The 21,222-nt window shown below is 43.8% G+C and overlaps 1 protein-coding gene across 9 annotated transcripts in view; it reads left to right on the forward strand.

Annotated features, from left to right (window-relative positions):
• The window catches only part of MLLT10 (MLLT10 histone lysine methyltransferase DOT1L cofactor), a 191,269-nt gene that overhangs the window by 102,340 nt on the left and 67,707 nt on the right, over nucleotides 1–21,222 (forward strand). For all 9 annotated transcript variants that reach the window (XM_053263412.1, XM_053263417.1, XM_053263416.1 and 6 more), the window contains one exon: nucleotides 4,718–5,287. In XM_053263412.1, coding sequence (XP_053119387.1) covers nucleotides 4,718–5,287 — 570 coding nt within the window. The remainder of the gene's footprint in view (nucleotides 1–4,717; nucleotides 5,288–21,222) is intronic.

The raw sequence follows: 21,222 nt of genomic DNA on the forward strand, positions 1-21,222 counted from the left end.
TAAACTGGAACTGAAACCCTTAACACAAAAAGTGGTAATTGGTTCAATAATCAGGCTTCAGTTTTCAGTTGTATGATTGTTTTATAGTTCTGTTTTTATTATATTGTATATATGTTGTTTGTAAAACCTCTTTTAAAAAGTAAACAGTTTAAATTTCTTTGGTAGTGATGATTTTATTTATTTTTTATTAAAAGGTTTTATTATTAAAAATAATAAATAATTTATTATTGGACAGTATTGATAGACCATCCAATCCACAGACTCAGGGCGGTATACAAAGCAAGAACAGCATCCAAGATTAAAAAAAAACAAAATTAAAAAATTAAAGGGCAAATGCCTGGCGGAAAAGAAATGTCTTCAATAAAGTCTTAAAGGCTGAAAGGTTGGAGGCAGACTGAATCTGGGGTGGGGGAAAATTCCAAAGTGAAGGGGCGGCAACAGAGGAAGCCCTTCTATGGACCCTAGTACTATGAATCTCTCTGAGACCAGGGACCGAAAGAAGGGCAACCTGAGAAGATCTCACAGGATGCGACAGGACTGGCTGGGAGAGGCGGTCCTGAAGGTAAACAGGCGCTAAGCCCTGAAGGGTTTTAAAGGTAAGAACCAGCACTTTGAATTGGACCCGAAAGCAAATAGGTAACCAGTGCAGTGACTGCAGAAGTGGTGTCACACTTTCATATCTTCTAGCGTGCATAAGCAGGCGGGCTACCGCATTCTGGACCAACTGAAGCTTCCAGGTCATCTTCAAAGGCAACCCCAGGTAAAGCGCATTACAGTAATCCAAACGAGAGATGACGAGGGCATGTTACCGTTGCCAGGGCCTGCTAGTCAAGTTAGGGCTGCAATGGATGGACCAGCCGAAGCTGGGCAAAGGCACCTCTGGCCAAGGCCTCCACCTGCTGCTCGAGTAGGAGCTGTGAGTTCAAGAGGACCCCCAAGTCACAGACCACCTCTTTCAAGGGCAGCGCAACACTGTCCAGGAAGAGAGACTTGGCAATTGGTCAGACTGAGAAGTAAGCAAAAGCAACTCAGTCTTGGAGTTTTGACCCATTCAGATCCTGACAGCCTCCAGACACTGGGCAAGCACAGAAACAGCATCTCCGGAATGACCTGGGGTGGCGAGATACAGCTGAGTATCATTGGCATATTGATGGAATCTCACCCCAAACCGACGGATGACCTGCCCCAGCGGTTTCATGTATATGTTAAAAAGAATGATGAAAAAGAAAAAGAAGAAGCATGGTGCTCTACAAAATCTGAGAAAATAGGTCCTTCGTATTCACTGGGCAACATTCAAATAGTCATGACTACATTCTTAATTGATTTAAATCAGCTGGTCCAGAATACTTCTGCAAGGATGCTTGTGGTCACCTCATGAATGTTATATCCATCGTGCGACAGCTTTGCTGGTTACCAGTCTGCTTCCGGGCTAGATTCAAGGTTCTGGTCTTGACCTTTAAAGTCCTACTCAGCTTGGGGCAGGGGTACCTGTCAGAACGCAGTCACTCATATGGACCTGCCAGTGCCCTCCATTCTGCCCTGCCCATGATCCTGCCACTGACAGAGATCTGGTTGGTGGGGACTAGAGACAAGCCTTTTTGGTTATGGGCCCTTGACTTTGGAATGTCCTCCAGGAAAAACTTTGCCATGTTTCCTCCCTTAGTGTTTTAAAAGAACAATTAGACACATATTTTAATGTTTTATCTGCTGCTTATATCTGGTAGTTTTTTTAGTTTGTAGTTTTTAGCTTTTTACTTCTAATTTGAAACTTTTACGATGTGTAATTTTTAAATGTGGTTTTAGCTCTGATCTTTTAACTTTAATTTTATTAATTTTTATTGTACCTATTTTATTAACTTTGTGAGCCACTCCAAGTATTAATGTACTGAAGGGACAGGGTATAAATATTTCAGCTAACTAAATATAGTGCTTAGTCATGACTAACATTAGTTTTCATGGGACTTAATCATAATCTGGATGTTGGTCTTATTATAGAGCTCCATCACAGCCAAAAAGAGTATGATGATATTACATGCATGTTCTGGTTCATTAACTGGTTACCAAACATTTTGAAGCAAATAGTACAGTTCAGATGTAATGAAGAGTCAGCAGGGGCATAACTGTAATGGAGTCAGGGGTGCAGTTTCCTGGGTCTGTCAACTGTCTCCTCGGCTCCTTCACTGTACGCTTAGCCCCAACGCATGCTGGTTGTTCTCTGCAGCAGTTGCACTGGTGTCCTGATGCCACTGAGAACAGTGGTCCCTTTAAGGCAGTTCTGTTCTCATGAGCAGTCCTGCCTCACTGAGTCGGCATGATGATGAGATCAGGCCACGACAGTTTGGCCATCCCCAGCTCCATGGCAAAGACAGGGGTGGCTGTGAAGGTTAGGGATGGGCCCGGACCGGTCTGGAGGCCATTGAAAAAGCCTCCAGACTGGTCCGGACCTGGGCGGTCTGGTTTGGGTGGGTGGGGGGTAGCTTTAAGAGCGGTGGGAGGGTTTACTTACCCCTCCCGCTGCTTTCCCGCTCTGGCGCCATAATGCTAAGATTAATTGGGGCAGCAGGATACCTCCCTGCTGCCCCTTCCCCGATGTTGCTGGAAAAAACTCCCAGCAGTCCTTTGCGCGCGCACACATTGTGCATGCGCTTCACGTCTCTGTGACGTGCGCGCGTGCAAAGGACTGCTGGGAGTTTTTTCCAGCAACATTGGGGAAGGGGCAGCAGGGAGGTATCCTGCCGCGCCAATTATTCTTAGCATTACGGCGCCAGAACGGGAAAGCGGCGGGAGGGGTAAGTAAACCCTCCCGCCGTTCTTAAAGCTACCCCCCACCCCAGTGCCAGAACGCAGTTGGCGGTTCCGTGCACACCCCTAGTGAAGACAGGCGGCAAAGCATACTAAGGCAGGCAGTGGTAATGAAAAAGACAGGCAGTGGTGGTGGGGGAGGCACAGGTGGAAGATGGGGGCCTCATCCTCGAATCTTGCCCCAGGGCCACATCCAAATAATGCCCCTAAGAATCAGGATTGAATTCTGGTTTCGTACATAGACCCCTAGCTTCTGGCATGTTGGCTCTTCCCCCCGCCACACATTTTGCCCAGGGGAGGGGAAATACTCAATTTGCTTAGAACAGTTTAGCAATCCAGTCCAACCAAAGTTTAGAAAAACTAAACCAGGATATGAAACTAGGATTGTATTCCACCTTTAGATCCTGATTTATTTGGGTGCTGGCCAGAATAAATGGAATTCAGTATTGTTTCAGATTCATTGGTATCTTACTTTCTGCTTCAGTTCCAGTCTAAAATTTAATGTGAATATGTTTTCTTTCGGGCATGCAACTTTTGTCCTCTTTTGGGGTTGTTGTACCTGAAATTCCTAAGGCTATTTTCATGTTTTCCTATGGTATTATCTATATGATGCATAAAGAGTGTGCTACAATTTCCCACTACCAGAGAGTGATATTTGTTAGGGTTAGGCAACCACAGGGCTTTGTGGGCACCAGGAGTCAAAATTGGCTTGACAGCACACACTACCTTTAGGCAGAATTACACTTTAAATAAGGAAGCTGTTAGAGACATAAAACATCTTGTCCCTGGTCATTTTTCTCTGCGTAGTACAGACCTTTCTGCTAATTTTTGTTGCTGGATGCTAACCTATAACTCAGCAGTGTTCTGTACATATTTTGCTTCTGCTACCCTTGTTAGAAGTTATTTATTGCAAGACTACTTTGAGTGTAGGATGGAAAGATCAACTGTACTTTTATATTGCCCTGCTAACATGCTAAATTTAATAAATTTATATCCCTTCATGAATGCTTCACATCCTCCTTCATGCTACCTGAAACAAGTGAACTGGTAGGAATAGACCATAAACCAGAAGTTTCCTCCTCAGTAGTTATCACCATTCTGGGGCAAGGAAGAGTCCCTTCACTTCTAGATAGCTCTTGGTATCCCTTTGCACCATGTTCCCTAAAAGGAAGGGAAAGATTGGAATACATTTATGAGAAGAGTGTATTCCCAGTCACTCATGCATTCCTGTTACTCTGTTTCAAGAGAGGGAAGAATTTGACAGTTGTGAAGTCATAAGGCTTGCCGTAGGAGACGTATTCAATTTGTGGGCCCCCAGTTGCCAACCTGTATTCTACCAGATTGGGAGCACTTTTTGGGGGAGGGGGGCAGCTTTTTTGTTTTGTTAGTCTCCATCTGTGTGTACAGTTCCTTGAAGTAGAAAATAAATGCTTACCGGAAGTTCATGTACATCCCAAACATCTTTCCTTTTTACAGTTTTGTTTAAAAGCCTCTATATAGCATGTGTTTGATGAAGAAGTGCTAGATGAAGAAGTGCTTCTAAACTGGATTCACTTGCATGTATTATAGAAAAAGCTTTCTTCCGTTAGAAAAATCAGTGGTGAATTTTCAGTTCTACTGAGACTATTTATACACAGAAGTAGTTTCATGGAGGATGATTAACAACTGTACTTGCTAGGAAAAAAATTTGTAACGTGTTGGCATTACATTTTCTCATTAATGTTTATTTTGAATACTTGCAGGGGCAAGTATTCTGTGTGACTTTAGAGTTAAGGGATCTTAAAACAATGTCATAATAACAAAGTTGTTCAGAATACCATGTTTGTTTACCATCAAAACTTGTGTTTTGAAGTATTTGACTGCTCCTTACCGCTGTGCTAACAACCAACAATCCACTCTCTTGTTTTCTCTCCAGGCAGTTTTTTGGGAACTCCAGGTAGTATAAAGTCATCCTCTGGAAGTTCAGTTCAATCTCCCCAGGACTTTTTGAGTTTTACAGACTCGGAGCTACGTAATGACAGCTATACTCATTCCCAGCAGACATTGTCAACCAAAGATGTACATAAAGGAGATATTGGAAGCCAGGAAGGAGGTGTGAATTGTTTTACTTCTTTAATTGGTCTCCCTTCAACCTCAGCTATTGCTTCCCAGTCTAATATTTTTGACAGCTCACCTGGAGAGTTGGGTAATTCAAGCCTTACATCAGCAGGATACAAGCGTGTGCAATCCTCTGGGACTGAAGATGAGACTGTAAAGGAAAAGAAACGGAAAGGAAATAAGCAGTGTAAACATGGACCTGGTAGGCCCAAAGGCAATAAAAGTCAGGATAATATTTCCCACCTATCAGTTTGTTCTGCTTCCCCAACATCATCTGTGGCATCTGCTGCAGGAAGTGTAACAAGCTCTAATCTGCAGAAATCTCCAACATTGCTCAGGAATGGAAGTCTGCAAAGTCTCAGTGTTGGTTCCTCTCCTGTTGGTTCAGGTAGGCATTTGTCTAACTCTAAAAAGCACAATTTTGATTATATAGTTGTACAATATCCTTTGAACTTTGCTCTTGATGGTTGCTTGTCTGTAGCTATCTGAAAGCAGAAGAATTAGAATAATTTTGCAAGCAGTTTTAAAACTAAATAGATAACATGCAGTGTACTTATTTTTCTCTGTTACCTTTGCTGTGATTCACCCAATACATTTCTTCACTTTACATCAGGGTTGTTTGTTTATTGTAACAACTAGCCCTGATGAAAGGGCAACAAGCAGATAGCCAAGGGGAACACTCCTTTCCAAAGGAGAGTGCCTAATTGTACCTTTTGACTTGGAATTTCTATTTGACCTATCATATTTTGAAAGATTAGCACGAGTGGTGTAAATCATACAAATTACACACATTGTGTAAATGTTTGAGCCATCACTTCAGAAATTACACAGCACTGACTTGAATCCAAAGAAAGCAAAAAGCCTCTTTGGCTCATGGAACAGCTGTTTCCAGCCTAGCAGAAGAGCACTGCGAGAGAAAAGTGTCCCCAAATCCACAGAAGATCTTTCATTTGTGCAATCTCTTGCAGACAGACTTTTCATGACCCTTCAGGATTATATGCTGCAACTTGTGTCTTTGTTAGTTGTACTTCTTGTATTAATTAGTTGTATGACTTGCACGAGCGTCCATAGAATTATGCTAACACTCTTTTTCTTTCACTCATGATTCTTTACATGCAAGCGAGTGTAAATTCTCTTGAATATGAAGTACCATGGGCAAGCAGTTTGTATTTTCCCCCCAGTAATGGCCTAGTTCAGATATCATGTAGAACAATAATTTAATGTTTTCATCAGTGTTCATAAGCCTCAGGCTTGTGCACAAGTGGAGGGTGTTTTCTAAAGCAGGACTGGCCATTTAACAAATTGGGATATTTAAAACTTCATCTCCTGTTTCTCAAAGGGGAACATTCAAACTTGAGGCATGTGAACAACCCCCTTGCATGAGTGGAAAGTATTTCCACAAGCACAAGGTTAGTCTAGATAGCATGTGGAACAGTGCCCTCTCAGGTGACCTGTTCAGGTGGGTAGATGCAGCTGAGAGCAAGTGGTCCTTAAGATACCTGGGGCCCAAGTCATTAGGGCTTTAAAGGTAATAACCAGCAACCTGAATTGTACCCGGAAATGGATTACCAGCCAATGAAGTGTTTTAAAAATAGGTGTAATATGAGCACTGCAGGCAACTTCAGATATCACTCTGGTTGCTGCATTCTGCATTCCTGGCCACCTGATTCTCGAGGAGCAATGCCAGATCTAGGAGAAACCCCCTAAGCTTCAAACCTGCTCCTTCCGGGGAAGTGCAATCCCATCCAGCATTGACTGAAACCCCATACTCCAATTAGCCCTCCTACTAACCACCATTTTACCAGGATTAAGTTTCAGCTTGTTAGTCCACATCCAGTTCATCATGGCCTCCAAGCCCTGGCTCAGAACTTCTGCCTCCCTGAGATGAGATGACATAGTGAGATCAAGCTAGAGATCTACATATTGATGACACAGCAGCCCAAATCTCTGGGTAATCTCTTCTACTAGTTTCATGTAGATGTTTGAACAAGGGGGGGCGGGATAAGATTCAATGCTGCAGTTTCCCATAGACCAGCTGCACAGGGCCAAGTAAAAATCCCCTAATAAGGCCTTCTGGAATTATCTGGTCCATAACCAACCCTCCAAGATTGACTCACCCAGCCCCAACTCAGAGAGGAGGATCAGAAAGATACTATGGTTAATGTTATCGAAAGCCACTGAGAAGTCCAGTAGAACTAACAGGGACTCGCTTCCCCTATCTCGTTCCCAGTGTAGATCACCAGGGCAGCCAAGAAAGTTTCAGTTCCATAACCAGGGACTGAAAACCAGATTGAAATGGGTCCAGATATTACTATCTGCAGTGCACTTAACACTAGTCCTCTGGATTTAAAGCTCTTGAATTGCTGGTTTATTTTCCTTTTGAGGAGAGGAATTATATGAAGTTGGTTTTCAATGTGAATAAATTGATTCTTTAGTGAACATCATTGCAGAGGTGCTATAAACATTACTGTAGTGGTTAAGTGCTGACTCTCCCCTGCCTGAGTCCCTGTGTCATGTGCATTTTAAAATTTATTCTGAGGTACTATTTGTAAAATTATGAGAGTAGAGTGTATTGCAGGATTATTTTAACACTCTTCCCATTTTACTGCAGTAAGAATCTTTGAGCATCAATATTGTGATAATTCCAAAGTGGCCAATACCACCCCTGCTTTCTTCCCAATAATTTTGAAGATTGCTTGCAAAATAGACAATAATTAGCTGATCCAGTGCAGAGCATCTGCACCCCTAGTGCTCCCCGTCTCTTCATCCCCTCCCCACTTCAGCCCCAGACCATTCCCCACCGGCCCGGCCAGTGCTTTCCTTTCCCTCTGCCCTGCCACTGCTGGTTTCCTTCACTGGCTGGCGCTTTCCTTTCCCTCTGTCCCGCCCCGCTGCTGGCAGTTTTCCTTGCTGGCTGGCGCTTTCCTTTCCCTCTACTCCGCCACCAGTTTTCCTCGTGGCCAGCCTGGCCGGCACTTTCCTTCTTCGCCTGCACACCCGCTGGGCTCCCGGCACTTTCCCTCCCCGCTGCTTTTTATGATTGCCCGCCGGCTGGCAGGCCACCACTGCCGTTTTCTTCCTTCCCATCTGTGGCTATCTAGTAGCTCTCTGAACTCTTGCAAGAACTGCCACGCTTGGGATTAGCCACGAGTATGCCTTAGAGAATTAAATATATAGAAGATAACAGATTGTCATGATATATTTGTTCACTGGCTACGCACTCGGGGGGGGGGAGGGAAATGGCATACCCTATTATTTCAAAATGTAGCAAAAGAACTCAGCAGCAGAGTCATACTTGTAAAGTTGGCTTTCTCACTCTGCTAGTTATTCTTTTATGATGCCTAGACTCAATAAAGTAAAGTGACTCGATTCTGCTACAACAGAGTGCCACAACACTTCACTTCCCCCTAACATGGCTGCTGTTCTGGATTTCAGCTGGTATAGCTATGGTTTGGTTTTGTAGAGCAAAAAAATAGAAAAGTATTTTTATGGTTAGCTTACAATGTACTGTTGGCGATAGTTCTTTATTTTTGGTTAGCTGGAGGAAGAAGAAGAAAGACAGTGTGTTGACTTACAGAAAAATAATGTTAATCCCTACTTGCGTATGATACTCACTGTGATCTTAGGCCAGACCCCTGTCTCAGTTTAAGGTTTTGTTGTAAGAAGTTAAGATAAACTTATGGAATTGTTGTGCTAAAGGTTGTTTATAATGGTGGTATTCTGAAAAGATGGCTTCCTTTGTTCAGTCTTATAGTACATAATGTACAACATGTTTCAGAATCCTTGTTTGTTGTCTTCACAGAAGCCTTGAGGTAAGCCCATGTTCTGTTCTGTAGATGTAGAACCGAGGTTGAGGGTGACTTGACTGAGGGTCACTATCCAGGGAATCCAGTCGAGATTAGACTGGGAACTGAACCTAAATTTGAGTTCAACGTCTAAAATTTAAGGGACTTTAGTTGTCCTCTGAGTGTCCCTGGTTAGATGGATGGTTACTGGAAAGAGGACCTTTCGGTGGTGTTGCCCAAATTGTTTAATTCCCTCTTGAGATATATTTACCTGGAGACCTCATTATTATCCTTTTAGTTGCTAGGCTGTGTCCTTCCTGTTTGTTCTCTTGAGCTTGTAATGTCATATAATGGGTTTTCCCCTTTAACTGGAACTGATTTTTATTTCTGGTTACTTGTTTTTCCTTTTTGTAATCTGCTGTTTTTAGCTGATTTTCCTTGAGGATTGTTTTGTTTTATTGTTGGTGGGTTATTGGATCCAATAGGGTTCCAAGAAGCCTTCGTGGGATTTAGTGTTGGCTCTGCTGGTGATCCTGTTGATGCCCTGGTGGAGAATTGGAAGAGCAAACGCACCAGGGCAATAGACATGATCGCTCCTAATCATCCTCTCCGTCCCGCTTCAAAATTGGCCCCTTGGTATACGTAAGAACTACGGGGGCTAAAGTGGCAAGGTAGATGATTGGAGAGCAAGTGGAGGAAGACTCGACTCAAATTCGACAGATTACAACATAGAGCACATTTGAAGATCTATGCTCTGGCAATACGGGCGGCAAAGAAGTGATTCTTTTCAGCCCGTATTGCATCCTGTGAAGTTGTTCAGGGTTGTGAGAGGGCTAGTAAGTGCCCCTCCTCCCTTGAATCAGAATTTGAAACCATCTATTACCCTCTGTGATATGCTTAATCATTTTTGTGTGGATAAAATCTCTTGTATTCGGGCCGACTTGGATTTAGACGCCACAATTACTGCAGCATCTGAATCAGAGGTGTCCAGCGACTCCTCTTATGTGGTCAGGCTGGATCAATTTCAGTTTGTGACTCTTGGGGATGTGTACAAGCTGCTTGGAGCAATGCGGTCCTCCATCTGTTTTCTTGACCCTTGCCCAAAATGGCTAAGACTATCTGGCAGGGAGGTTGTTGTAGAAGGCCTAGTAGAGATCATAAATGCTTATCTGAGGGAGAACAGGATGCCTCCTTCTTATCTTAAGGAGGCAATTATTATACCACTTCTGAAGAAGCCTGCTTGGAATCCTCAGAGTTGAGCAACTAGACTAGAGGCCTGTCTCCAACCTTCCGTGGTTGAGCAAGGTAATTGAGAGGGGTGTGGCCTCCTAACTCCAGGCACTCTTGGATTAAACTGATTATGTAGACCCATTTCAGACTGGCTTTTGGGCGAGTTATGGGTTGAAGACTGCCTTGGTCGGCCTGATGGATGATCTCCAATTGGGAATTGACAGAGGAAGTGTGACTCTGTTGGTCCTTTTGGACCTCTGGGCGGTTTTTGATACTATCAACCATAATAACCTTCTGGAGCGTCTGAGGGGGTTGGGGGGTGGGAGGCACTGCTTTGCAGTAGTTCCACTCTTACCTCCTGGGCAGATTCCAGATGGTGTCCCTTGGGGACTGTTGTTCTTCAAAAACTGAACTTCAGTATGGTGTCCCTCGGCTCGGTATTGTCTCTGATGTTGTTTTAACATCTACATGAAACCGCTGGGAGAGATCATCAGGAGATTTGGTGCAGGGTGTTATCAGTATGCTGATGACACCCAGATCTTTTCCTCCATGTCAACATTATCAGGAGAAGGCATAACCTCCCTAAATGCCTACCTGGAGGCAGTGATGGGCTAGATGAGAGATAACAAGCTGAGGCTGAATCCAGGTAAGACAGAGGTACTTATTGTTTGGGGTCAGAACCTGGAAGATGGGTTTGATCTGCCTGTTCTGGATGGGGTCACATTTCCCCAGAAGGAACAGGTACACAGTCTGTGGGTGCTTCTGGACACACAACTCTCCCTGGTGTCCCAGGTTGAGGCAGTGGGCAGAGGTGCCATTTATCAGCTTCGGCTGATACATCAGCTGCATCCATTTCTTGAGATAAGCAGTAGTACATCTCCTGGTCACCTCCAGACTTGATTACTACAATGCGCTCTATGTGAAGCTGCGTTTGTAGCTCCGGAAACTACAGTTGGTCCAGAATGTGGCAGCCAGGTTGGTCTCTGGGTCATCTCAGAGATAGCACATCATTCCTGTCGTAAAAGATCTACACTGGTTGCCAGGGACGGAGCCACCATTGGGCCAATGGGTTCAAAGAACCTGGGCCGCCGACCAATCAGGCGCCGCAAGAGCGGCCATGACACCCCCCCCCGCGTCTGACGTCAGACGCGAGGAGGCTAGTTTAGCTCCCTTGTGGGGGCCACGAGGCCCCTTCAGGAGCTAAACAAAGGCTGGCACTGTATTTGCAGCGTTAGCCAGGAGCGGCTCTTCCCTGCAAAGGCAGGGAAGAGCCGCTCCTGGTTGCGCACTGCAAACGCAGCGCCAGCCTAAGTAGCTCCTGAAGGGGCCGCGTGGCCCCTTCAGGAGTTAAAAGGCAGGTGCTGCTTTCGCAGCGCATCCCAGGAGCGGCTCTTCCCTGCACGGAAGAGCCGCTCCTGGGCTGCGCTGCAAAAGCAGCGCCAGCCTTCATTTAACTGCCAAAGGGGCTGAGCGGCCCCTTCGGCAGTTAAAGGGCAACTCTGTCTCCCCTATCTGCCAGCCGAACGGAGCCTCAAGGCTCCGTTCAGCCAGACCACCCCCCCCCACGTCTGACGTCAGGTGCGGGGGCGGGGTCAGCAGGGCCGTGGCGGTGACCGCACACAGACCGCCAGCGGTCCCGCTCCGCCACTACTGGTTGCCGATAGGTTTCCGGGTAAAATACAAGGTTTTGGTTATAACTTACAAAGTCCTAAACAGCTTGGGCCCCGGTTATTAAAGAGAACACCTTCTTTGCTATGAACCACACTGCCCATTGAGATCATCTGGAGAGGTTCTTCTGCAGTTGCCACAGGCTCGTCTGGTGGCTACTCAGGGATGAGCCTTCTCCGTTGCTGCCCCGAGGCTTTGGAACACACTTCCTGCTGAAATAGAGCCTCCCTATATGACAGCACATTTTACCTCTTACAACTTTTTAAAAGGCAGTGAAGACACATTTGTTCACCCAGGCTTTTAATTAGATATTGTTTATCAATACCGATACCAATCCGGGGCCACGAGCACGGCCCCAGACATGCTGCAGTCAGAGCAGGGTTGTTATTTCGGTCCCAAATGGGGCCATGTGGCCCCATTTGGAGCTGAAATTGGCCCACACTGTGTTGGCAGTGTGGTCGGAGTGACTCTCCCTTCCTTAAAGGCAGGGAGAGCCGCTCCTGGTCTCGCTGCCAATGCAGCGGATCAATCTCCCTCCCAAATGGGTCCGCACGCCTTGTTTAGAAGAGAGATCAGCCCTCGCTGCATTGGCAGCATGGCTGGAACAGCTCTCCCTGCCTTTAAGGCAGGTAGAGTTGCTCTGGCCCATGCTGCACAATGCAGTGCGGGCCGATCTCCTTTCCAGAAGGGGCCGCGCGGTCCCATTTGGAAGGGAGACCACGCCCCCACATCTGACATCAGACGCAGGGGGCATGGGGCCCCGCATCTGACATCAGATGTGGGGGCGTGGCTAGCAGGGCCCCGCATCTGATGTCAGATGCGGGGGCAGGGCCAGGGGGCCACAGTGGCGGCCGCATATGCTCCGCCGCCAGCCTCACTCGGCTCCTGCCTTGCAAAGAATGACAGGACCCAGCCCCTGGGGGGTTTATAATCTAGATCTAGCTACAAGGGAGGCAATATAGGAAGGGAAGATGAAACAGAGGCAGGACTAGAGAGGGGAAGAATAGATTACTGTTCTAGTTATATATACTTAAGTGTAAACTTAGTTACAGCTGGGTTCAGTAGTCTTCTGGGCCTGCTATTCTGTTGAAAGAATTTACTCTGGAAAAATCTTGAACACATCTGCATGTGGTGTCTAATTTAGGTATAGATTTGCCTTACACAAAGTATACAGAGTTACAGATTGTTAGCACTTGGTGGTATTGGCTTTGCAATTGCTTTTCCTCATAGCCCAGAATTTTTAAATTCTGTCAAAGCTCATCAGATAATAGAGGAGTTATTAACTGAAGCTAGTTTAATCATTTGTGAATTTGAACAAGTAAAAATTTGACATGATTAAACAGCTTCAAGATATTAGATAAAGTGTTCCACCTATGGGAATATTGATATAAAACTAGAAAATCTCACATTTAAATTCAGATCTGGGAGAGAATTGTTATGCAATGCCACCTTAATAGGTAAAGTCAGAAGTCCACAGCAACCCCCCCCCCCAACATATTCAGATATACTGTAGTTTCAGAGTTCCTAGTTAATTAATAAGTCTTAAATTTACAAACTGCCTAACAAAGGTGAAAAGTGCCAGTGGTGTCGATAGGTTCAACTAATACAGCATTGGAACACATGCAGTGTGTTGTGTGTGTGTGTGTGTGTGTGTGTGTGTGAATGTTGATTACCTCCCCTTCCCTCAGAAGCACTAGGTGCCACCTGAAAATATGTCTCTAGGGCCACACAGCCCTCGGGGACATATTTTCGGATGGCGCAGAGGGCTTTCAGGGGAAGGGGAGGTAATTGAAATCCCACCCCTCTGTACACGCACTGGTGTTGCATTAGTATGGAACTCAGCAGTACAACCAGCACTTATTAGTGCCTGTGCCAATGCCATTAGTCTGCATATATTAAAGTGTCTTGCTTTTTCACATTAATTTGATGCTTCACCCATTCCCCAATTCTTGGCAACATGGCCCTTTGGGGAAACTTTATGAAAATGTATTGGGAATAATTCTGTAAGTATCTAAGGAGCTTGAATTTGAAAGACAGTTAATGACTGTTAAGGATACTGTAAGTTGTGACATAAATACTGCAATTCTTGTTATGCTTTTAATGACAGAGGCTCTCCTTACAATGTTAAATTTAAGTCACTCTAACAAATATGCTAATAGAAGTGAACAGTTTTCCTCTTCAGTACTGTTCTTGCAGCAGGCTTACACACCCTGTGAGAAGCACAGGGGAAAAAAAAAGCTTCTGAAATGGTGGAGAGCATTGATTGAGTTCTGTATGTTGTGCTAGTCTTTTTTCAGTTTGCATTCAGTTAATGGAAGTGCAGAATAAAAAATAAGGCAGGTATGTCCAATACATCCAATAATTGAGGAATGTAAATTTTTAAGACTGAAATTGTTCTGTCCTCATGTATATTCTTCTTGCCCATTTTATGTTAATTACTTGCTATTTAAAATTTTAAAAAGAATAGCAAAAGTTTAGTCCTCTGTGTCATCACTTAAAATTTCCTACTACATTTCCCCACTTTACAGTTGGTAAAGAATATGTTTGGTCTTTTAGGTGCCAGTTTGATTTGATTTCCATTTAGAACAATTTTAACCTTGGATAGGGATGTGTTCGAACTGTGGTTTGAAGTGCTGTTTGAGCACTTGGAGAGAAATTAAAAAATGGAACTTTAAGAAAATGGAGAGCAGATGCTTCCTTGCTCTCCACTACCCCTTTCAGTTTCCTGCTGGGTTGGTGCATGTCCCTAAAAGCCCCACACGCCATCAGCATGCACATGGCATCCACGTGTGTGTCTGAGAGAGTTATATTTTCAAACTCTTTTTGTCCCAAGTCTTTCATTTACCTAGAACAACAACAATATGTTTCTGCATAAAAGTGGTTTTAGGAGGTCACCCTTCGCTGTTATTGCCTAATATTAAGAACATAGAAATAAATATTTAAATTGGGGGGGATATGAAATTTAAGTGTAAGGATTTTTGGCAAATAAAGTGGATTTATTTTGGCAGTGTGAAAAACATGCAGAAAATAGTTGATGTTCTGTTGGCATTTTCTCCTTTTTATGAGCATTTTCAAATACCAATAATAACAATTGCTTACAGTAAATGTCATAATTTCAGTGTATGCAATGTAATAACACTCTTTACTTTAAGGAAATCAAATAGCTTTACTTTTGTGAAGTAGGAGAGTATTGGTTTAATTTTTTTTCAGAGTGCTGATATGCCAGTTTAAAAAATAATTATGTGTGACTCATTAAAGTTTGTGACTAGTAGTTTTAATGTATTTATTTGTGAGACTGATTTACACAGCTTTATTAAACTATATGCAATATTTCAAATAACAGCAGGCTAGCCTGATAACCAGGGTTCCCTCTAATTTTTTCCACCTGTGCGCAGAATGAGTTTTGTTCTGGGCAGCAGTATCAAGGCAGTGTGTGCGATATGCTTCAGGGTGGAACCTTCCTGATTGAACCTGAGCAGGATCTAAAATTAACTGGGCGGACATTAAAAAAAAAACCCCATCTGAGTGCATGCACATGCATACGCCTTGGAACACTGCTGATAACCCATTTCAGTAATCTCAGACAGATCTCTGCACCTTCATACATGTCTCAGTGGATCCAAAAGTGCGGTCATGTTCCTGCCGCTTGAGGTGGCTGGAAATTGCCTGTGGGGAGATCTTTGCAGTGGGATGGGCTGTCACTGGCTAAAAGATCTTGTAGCCCCCCAACCATACTTCTGCCTTGCATTGTGGGGAAACTGCTAATAACAAGCGATGGAATAATCTAGGCCATGAGCTGAAAGTCTTTTGGCTGTCTCCCTAGTCATTCTTCTGACTTCTCCATCTGTAGTAGGTGTATTAGTGGTGAACTTGACAAGACTGTGGTGAGGATTATTGTATGGGTTAGATTTCCAGCCTGTTTTATCTCGTGATGCTGAGCATGTATTCCATATCGAGCACATGGTGTTTCTGTCCCCAAGAGGCTCACAGTGAAGTGTTGAAGAAGCTTAACATTGTGCCCCTCTCTTTCTTCCTGTGCTGAGAGCTTAAGCCCCCTTATGGCTTAATAACTGGCCAAAGGCCCAGAAGAAAATAGTTTTCATAGTGAAGGTTCTGTATTTAGGCCAGTGCTGTTCAGTGGAATAGTGCCTGGAAAGAACAGTGAGGTAGCCCAGCTTGCCCAGGATACCCAGTTATTCAGGATGGTGAACTCCCAAGTAGGCTGTGAAGAGCTGCAGCAAGACTTTTGAGTCTGTCACAGGCTGAAAGGGGAAGAAACAGTGGGGTCCTGCCTGCTCCTCTGAGCCAGTGGGAAACACCCCCTCCTGAAGATAACCCAGAAGAAGGGGGCACATGAAAAGCCTGTTGAGACAGGGAGAGAACAGGAAGGTCGATTCCTAGAGAGTGTGTGGCTGGTATGATGTAAAAGAGGAAGAGGGCGGGAAGACGCGTTCCAGCCAGCAGCGACACAGACTGCATTCCTGCAGTTTCTCCCATTGTGCAGTGTAAATGTAAACCTGCATTTATATAATCAAGCAATATGCAGTTATTTTCTATATTACTGGGGGGAAAGAATCCTCTCACCTTAGTGACTGGAGAAGAAAACACTTTAGGCCCAGCCTGATGCGAAGGGCTCAAGTCAAATGATTCTAAATTAGGTGTTCATATTCATCTCTCCTGCTCCAAACTTGTTAGGACCTAACCTAAATAGAGCTGAGACAGAGGTGCCCTGCACTCAGGCAAATGTGGTAGAACAGTGAGAACCAAAATTCAAGATGCTGTTGTTTTTCCTGGATATAAACTTGATGAAAAGGACAGGGAGGAGCAGGTGCAGTAGCAGTGTATGTTGAAGAAGGGATAAAATCTAACAAACTAGAAAACCTAGGCAGACCAGAGTCCTCTACACAATCCTCCATATGGATGATAAGGAAATGTATTATTAGGGACTTGCTGTTGTCTCCCCCCCGCTCAAAATGTTGAGGGTGACCTGGGCTTGAGAAGGAAGTCAGGGAGGCATCAAAGGGAGACAGAGCTGTAATAATGGGTGACTTCAATTACCCTCAAGTAGTCTGGGTAAATCCACATCCAGGTAATGGCAAAGAGGCCAGCTTTCTCGATATACCAAAGGACTGTATCTTAGAACCGTTGATCACAGAACCAACCAGAGAGAAGGTGACCCTGGACTTATTCCTGAATGGTGCTCAGGACCTAGTGCAAGATGACAGTGTTGTCGAACCATTAGGGAGCAGTGACCATAGTGATCGAATTCAGTATATATGCAAGTGGAGAATTGCCAAGGAAATCCAATGCAGACTTTTTGGGCTTCAGAAAAGGAAACTTATCAAAAATGAGGAGTTTGGTGAAAAGAAAGCTGAAAGGGAAAGGCAGGAAGGGTCAAATCGCTCCAGAAAGCATGGATATTTAAAACCACGATAGAAACTCAGAATGTATATCAAAAAGAAGCAAAGTTACCACTAAGTTCAGGAAGATGCCAGCATGGCTAAGAAGTAGAGTCAAAGAAGCTATAAAAGGCAAGAAGATTTAGATGACAAGAGAGTGAAGGAATTTTTTAAACAGGATATGGAGATTACAGGGAAATTCAATGAGTTATTTGCATCTGTCTTCATGGCAAAGGATACAGACCATATATCTGCATCTGAACTGCGGTTCTTCGGGTCAGAGGCTGAAGAATTGAGTGAAATAGAGGTGATGAGAGGATGTTCTAAACTGTCTTGAAAAAAATAAAAATTAAATGAGCAGGGCTGGATGGCATCCACCCAAAGGTTCTTAAATAATTCAGATTGCAGGCCTCCTGGCAAAAATATGTACCTGGCATCTGGTGGGCCACTGTGTTAAACAGGATGCTGGACTAGATGGGTCTTGGGCCTGATCCAGCAGGGCTGTTCTTATGTCTCTACAATCAGTCTGTGTGTCAGAGGACTGGAAAGTAGCCAATAACAAATTTTCAAAACGGGATCCAGGAAATTACAAAAATATTTAATATGTGAAAGGAAGATCATGGCTGTGCAACTTTGGGCCTCCTGCAGATGTTGGATTGCAACTCCCATCATTCCTGATTATTAGTCTCTAGGACAAAACAGCTGGAGGGCTGAAGTTGTGCAGCCCTGAGTTAAAGGACTAAGGACATGCAAACTAAAATTATAGATGTCCTTTTTATGAGTGACTAGGATCCAAATAGCCTCATCAGCCAGGGGAAACATTCCCACACATGCATAGGAATGGTGGTGAAGATTGCTGATTTGTGTATGGCTGTATTGACTGTTCCTCCCTGACCTTCAGGAACAGTTTTCATGTGATATAAGGGGCTGCAGGGGGAAGACAGCCCCAGAATAGCCACAATGCACATTTGAAACTCTGTGTCCTTGGTCCTTTTGGATCCAGCCAATTTTATTTTATTTTATTTTATTTTATTTACTTACTTACTGATTGATATACCGCCCTTCCAAAAATGGCTCAGGGCGGTTAATAAAATTAATGGGACCTCCCCAACCCACGATAGTTGAATTCAGTTTTAACAGTAACTTATATTAAAACTTGTGCCTGTGCAGAGTTGTTGAGGATTTTGTTCCCTCTTGCTGGATTTTCTAAGCCTCCTTTGCATTTTGAGTACTAATACATTTTGTAGATTAAGGTCTTGGGTTCACTTTGCTACTGCAAACTGCCACAGTATAGTTTATGGACTGTTTCTAGCAAAATTTTGTATGTTTGTAGGAGTGGAGTTACTAAATGGCTTCCCATTGATCCTGAAGTTTGCCATAGAAAGCTACCATTTCTAATTTTTGATAGAAACTTACTGTTCTATCATTTGATAGAAACCTACCATTTCTAATTAATAGTAGCAAAGAATAATGCCTAATTGGGAATAAATCTCATGTGTTACACCAATGGAGGCTCGCAATCCTGTTTTGCCCAGGCTTGCCCAGTGCATTTTATAGCATGTCTTCAGTCTAAAGGGGAAAAAATGAGTTTCTGTGATTTTCAAAGATTTCATCTCACTTGCCAGATGTTCCATCTGGAGAACTGCGTTTAATTGATTGAATGTTCCTGAAGTTAGTCTAGAAGAACAAAAACAGTGGTTTTGTTGATGTATAGCCCATCCAGCTGCCTCTTTGATTTAGCATGCAGGGGTGGTCTCAGGTAATGTTGAGGACTCTCCAGTTGTTTAGTTCTGGACGACTTCAGCATTCACACAGTAGCTCTTCTTTCAGAAGCAGCTCAGGATTTCATGATCATCATGGGATTATTAAAATATGTAGCTGGGCCAACACATGTGGCAAGTTGTATGTTGCATTTGGTATTCTGCACTGCCTGGTTGATTGGTGATCCATGAGCTGGAGAATATTGCAAGTACTCCCTTGTCATGGATTGAGAACTATCTGATGAGGGTTGACATTTCAGCACCCATAGTCCTTCACAGATATGCTGGACTGATCAAAATGGTCTGCCCCTGGAAGTAGGTTCTATCTCTAGAATGGCCTTTGGAATCTTAACTGACACGACAATCCGCTCTTTCAAAGCATTGGTTGATCTCTGAAATGGAATGGATCCAGATGATTGCCATGAGCCTAAGAAGGTTAGATCACTGATGGTGCTATTTCCACTCTTCAGGAGGAAATAATTCCTAAATCTTTGAAAAGAGGTTATGGCAAGACCTTTCTTGGGAAAGCACACATCCTCCCCAGTCCCTTAGAATTTTACAGGTCAGACTCGAACTTGACTTTTTAGGAAAGATACTAGAAGGTAAAGCTTGGAAACTGTTTGTTGTCTCTTCAGTGTTCTGTCTTGCTTCCATAGGGTGAGAGTTTCATAGATGAGACTGTTGAATGGCTGAAATTTAAAATGAGATTTGGTGTAATTGCTCCTTTCCCTCTGAAGTGTAGCACTGGATTCTTTGAATTGATGCCTGAAGCTGATAATAGGCCGGATGGTGATGCCTGAATTTAAATGTAATTCAGACAAGATGAAGCTATTAATGTTGGGTAGGATTTGATCTAGTAGTAGTTGGAATACACAAGGTTGATCTGATTTAAATCACTTTACAGAATATTTGATTTTAATGATTTGAATCACTGGTCAGGAAGATTCAATATAATCCTCATTTTCTAGTAAAGGTACATTCTTGTCTAATATAACCTTAATATATATTCAGAGATAGATGTAGGTTTAATTTTGAGCACACACTATAATTGGTGTGTATAATAGGTGAGTACACATTATAATAGGTACACACTTCTCATAATGCTGTTTCATTTGGTCATTTTTGTTGTTGCACTGTTTGCATTTCACACATATGCCTGTCTTAACTACAGATACAGGAATTACGTTAAAATTTTCCCAAATGGGGTCTCTTTTAGAGCCTGCTGCCATGATATGTGTTTCCCTTCTACATTGGAGAAGTACATTTAAAAAAAGGGGGAAATAGGATATATTCCCATTTCACCTCAAATACCCGGTTTTTCGGGGGGGGGGGGGAATATGGAAAAAAGACGAGGGTTTTTTTTTCATGGCTTCAGCGTTTCCAGAAATTTTACATCTCAGATGGAGCTGCTCAAATCCATTCTGATCTGAACTTCACAGTGGCCGCATTCACATGTAACGGAAAACTGGAGTTAAATGAGGCAGAGGTTGAATTTGTGTACGTCCGAATGCATTCAACCTTGGCTCCTGTTACTTTAATTATTTCAGTTTATTTCTGTTGTCTTATTCTTCTACTCTTTCCATTAGCATTTTCAATTTGTTCGGTCCCTCCCCTCCCCTCCCCCCCTTCATCATTCGACACAGCCTATGGCTGCTACTTTCAAACGCTACAAATCTTGTTCGGGGGGAATTCCATCCTCAGACCACCACTTGGAATGCTTTGTTGTTTAGGAGGGGTGCATAAAGGTGATCAGTTCAAATTCTGCCTGGCCTTTACTAGATAGGCCCACAGAAATCGAGCATCATGGTCTCCTTTGGGAAAGGGCTCTGTGTGCTAATTATATCTTGCAAGTCAAGCCCACCCATCTTGGCATTAAAGAGCCTCTTGCTAGTTCTAGGAGTATGCTAAGCACTGAGGAGTCAGACTCTTTAGCACCTGACTTAACTTAGGCTGCTATGCCCCATTGAAACTGGGGCCTACCCCCGCCGGAAGAGCAAACGACCCCACTGGTACCAAGGGCAGCCTCTTCCACCTTGTCAACCATGGGGCATGGTCTGAAGTCCCCAAACAAAACAAAATCTTCTTTGGAGCTTGGACAATGAAGAAGCAGCCCTCCGCCCCCCAGAATCCTAATGTGGCAGCAGTGTTGGTTGCTACATCCTTTTTCATAGGATCCCTATCAGTTTAGGATGAGGAGGTGTGCTCTGACCTCGACCCTGACGTGGAAGGGGAAAGGAACAGTGATATGCCAGCAGATTGGGAAGCCGAGCTAGATCCAGACCAGGAATCACAGTGCTCAGATGATAAGACGGATTCCTCTAGCTGGGATAGAGACAGATGCAGAAACTATGATAGGAAATGCCCCCTGAAATACTGGGAGCGGAGAAGGTTTCAGCATTCTCCAGATTACAGATACAATACCTCTCCTGATCATTACGGTATGGAATTCCACAGACCCAGAGTGGAATACAAGCTGGTTGA

This window comes from Hemicordylus capensis, chromosome 6, assembly GCF_027244095.1.
Source record: "Hemicordylus capensis ecotype Gifberg chromosome 6, rHemCap1.1.pri, whole genome shotgun sequence".
Taxonomy (NCBI): Eukaryota; Metazoa; Chordata; class Lepidosauria; order Squamata; family Cordylidae; genus Hemicordylus; species Hemicordylus capensis.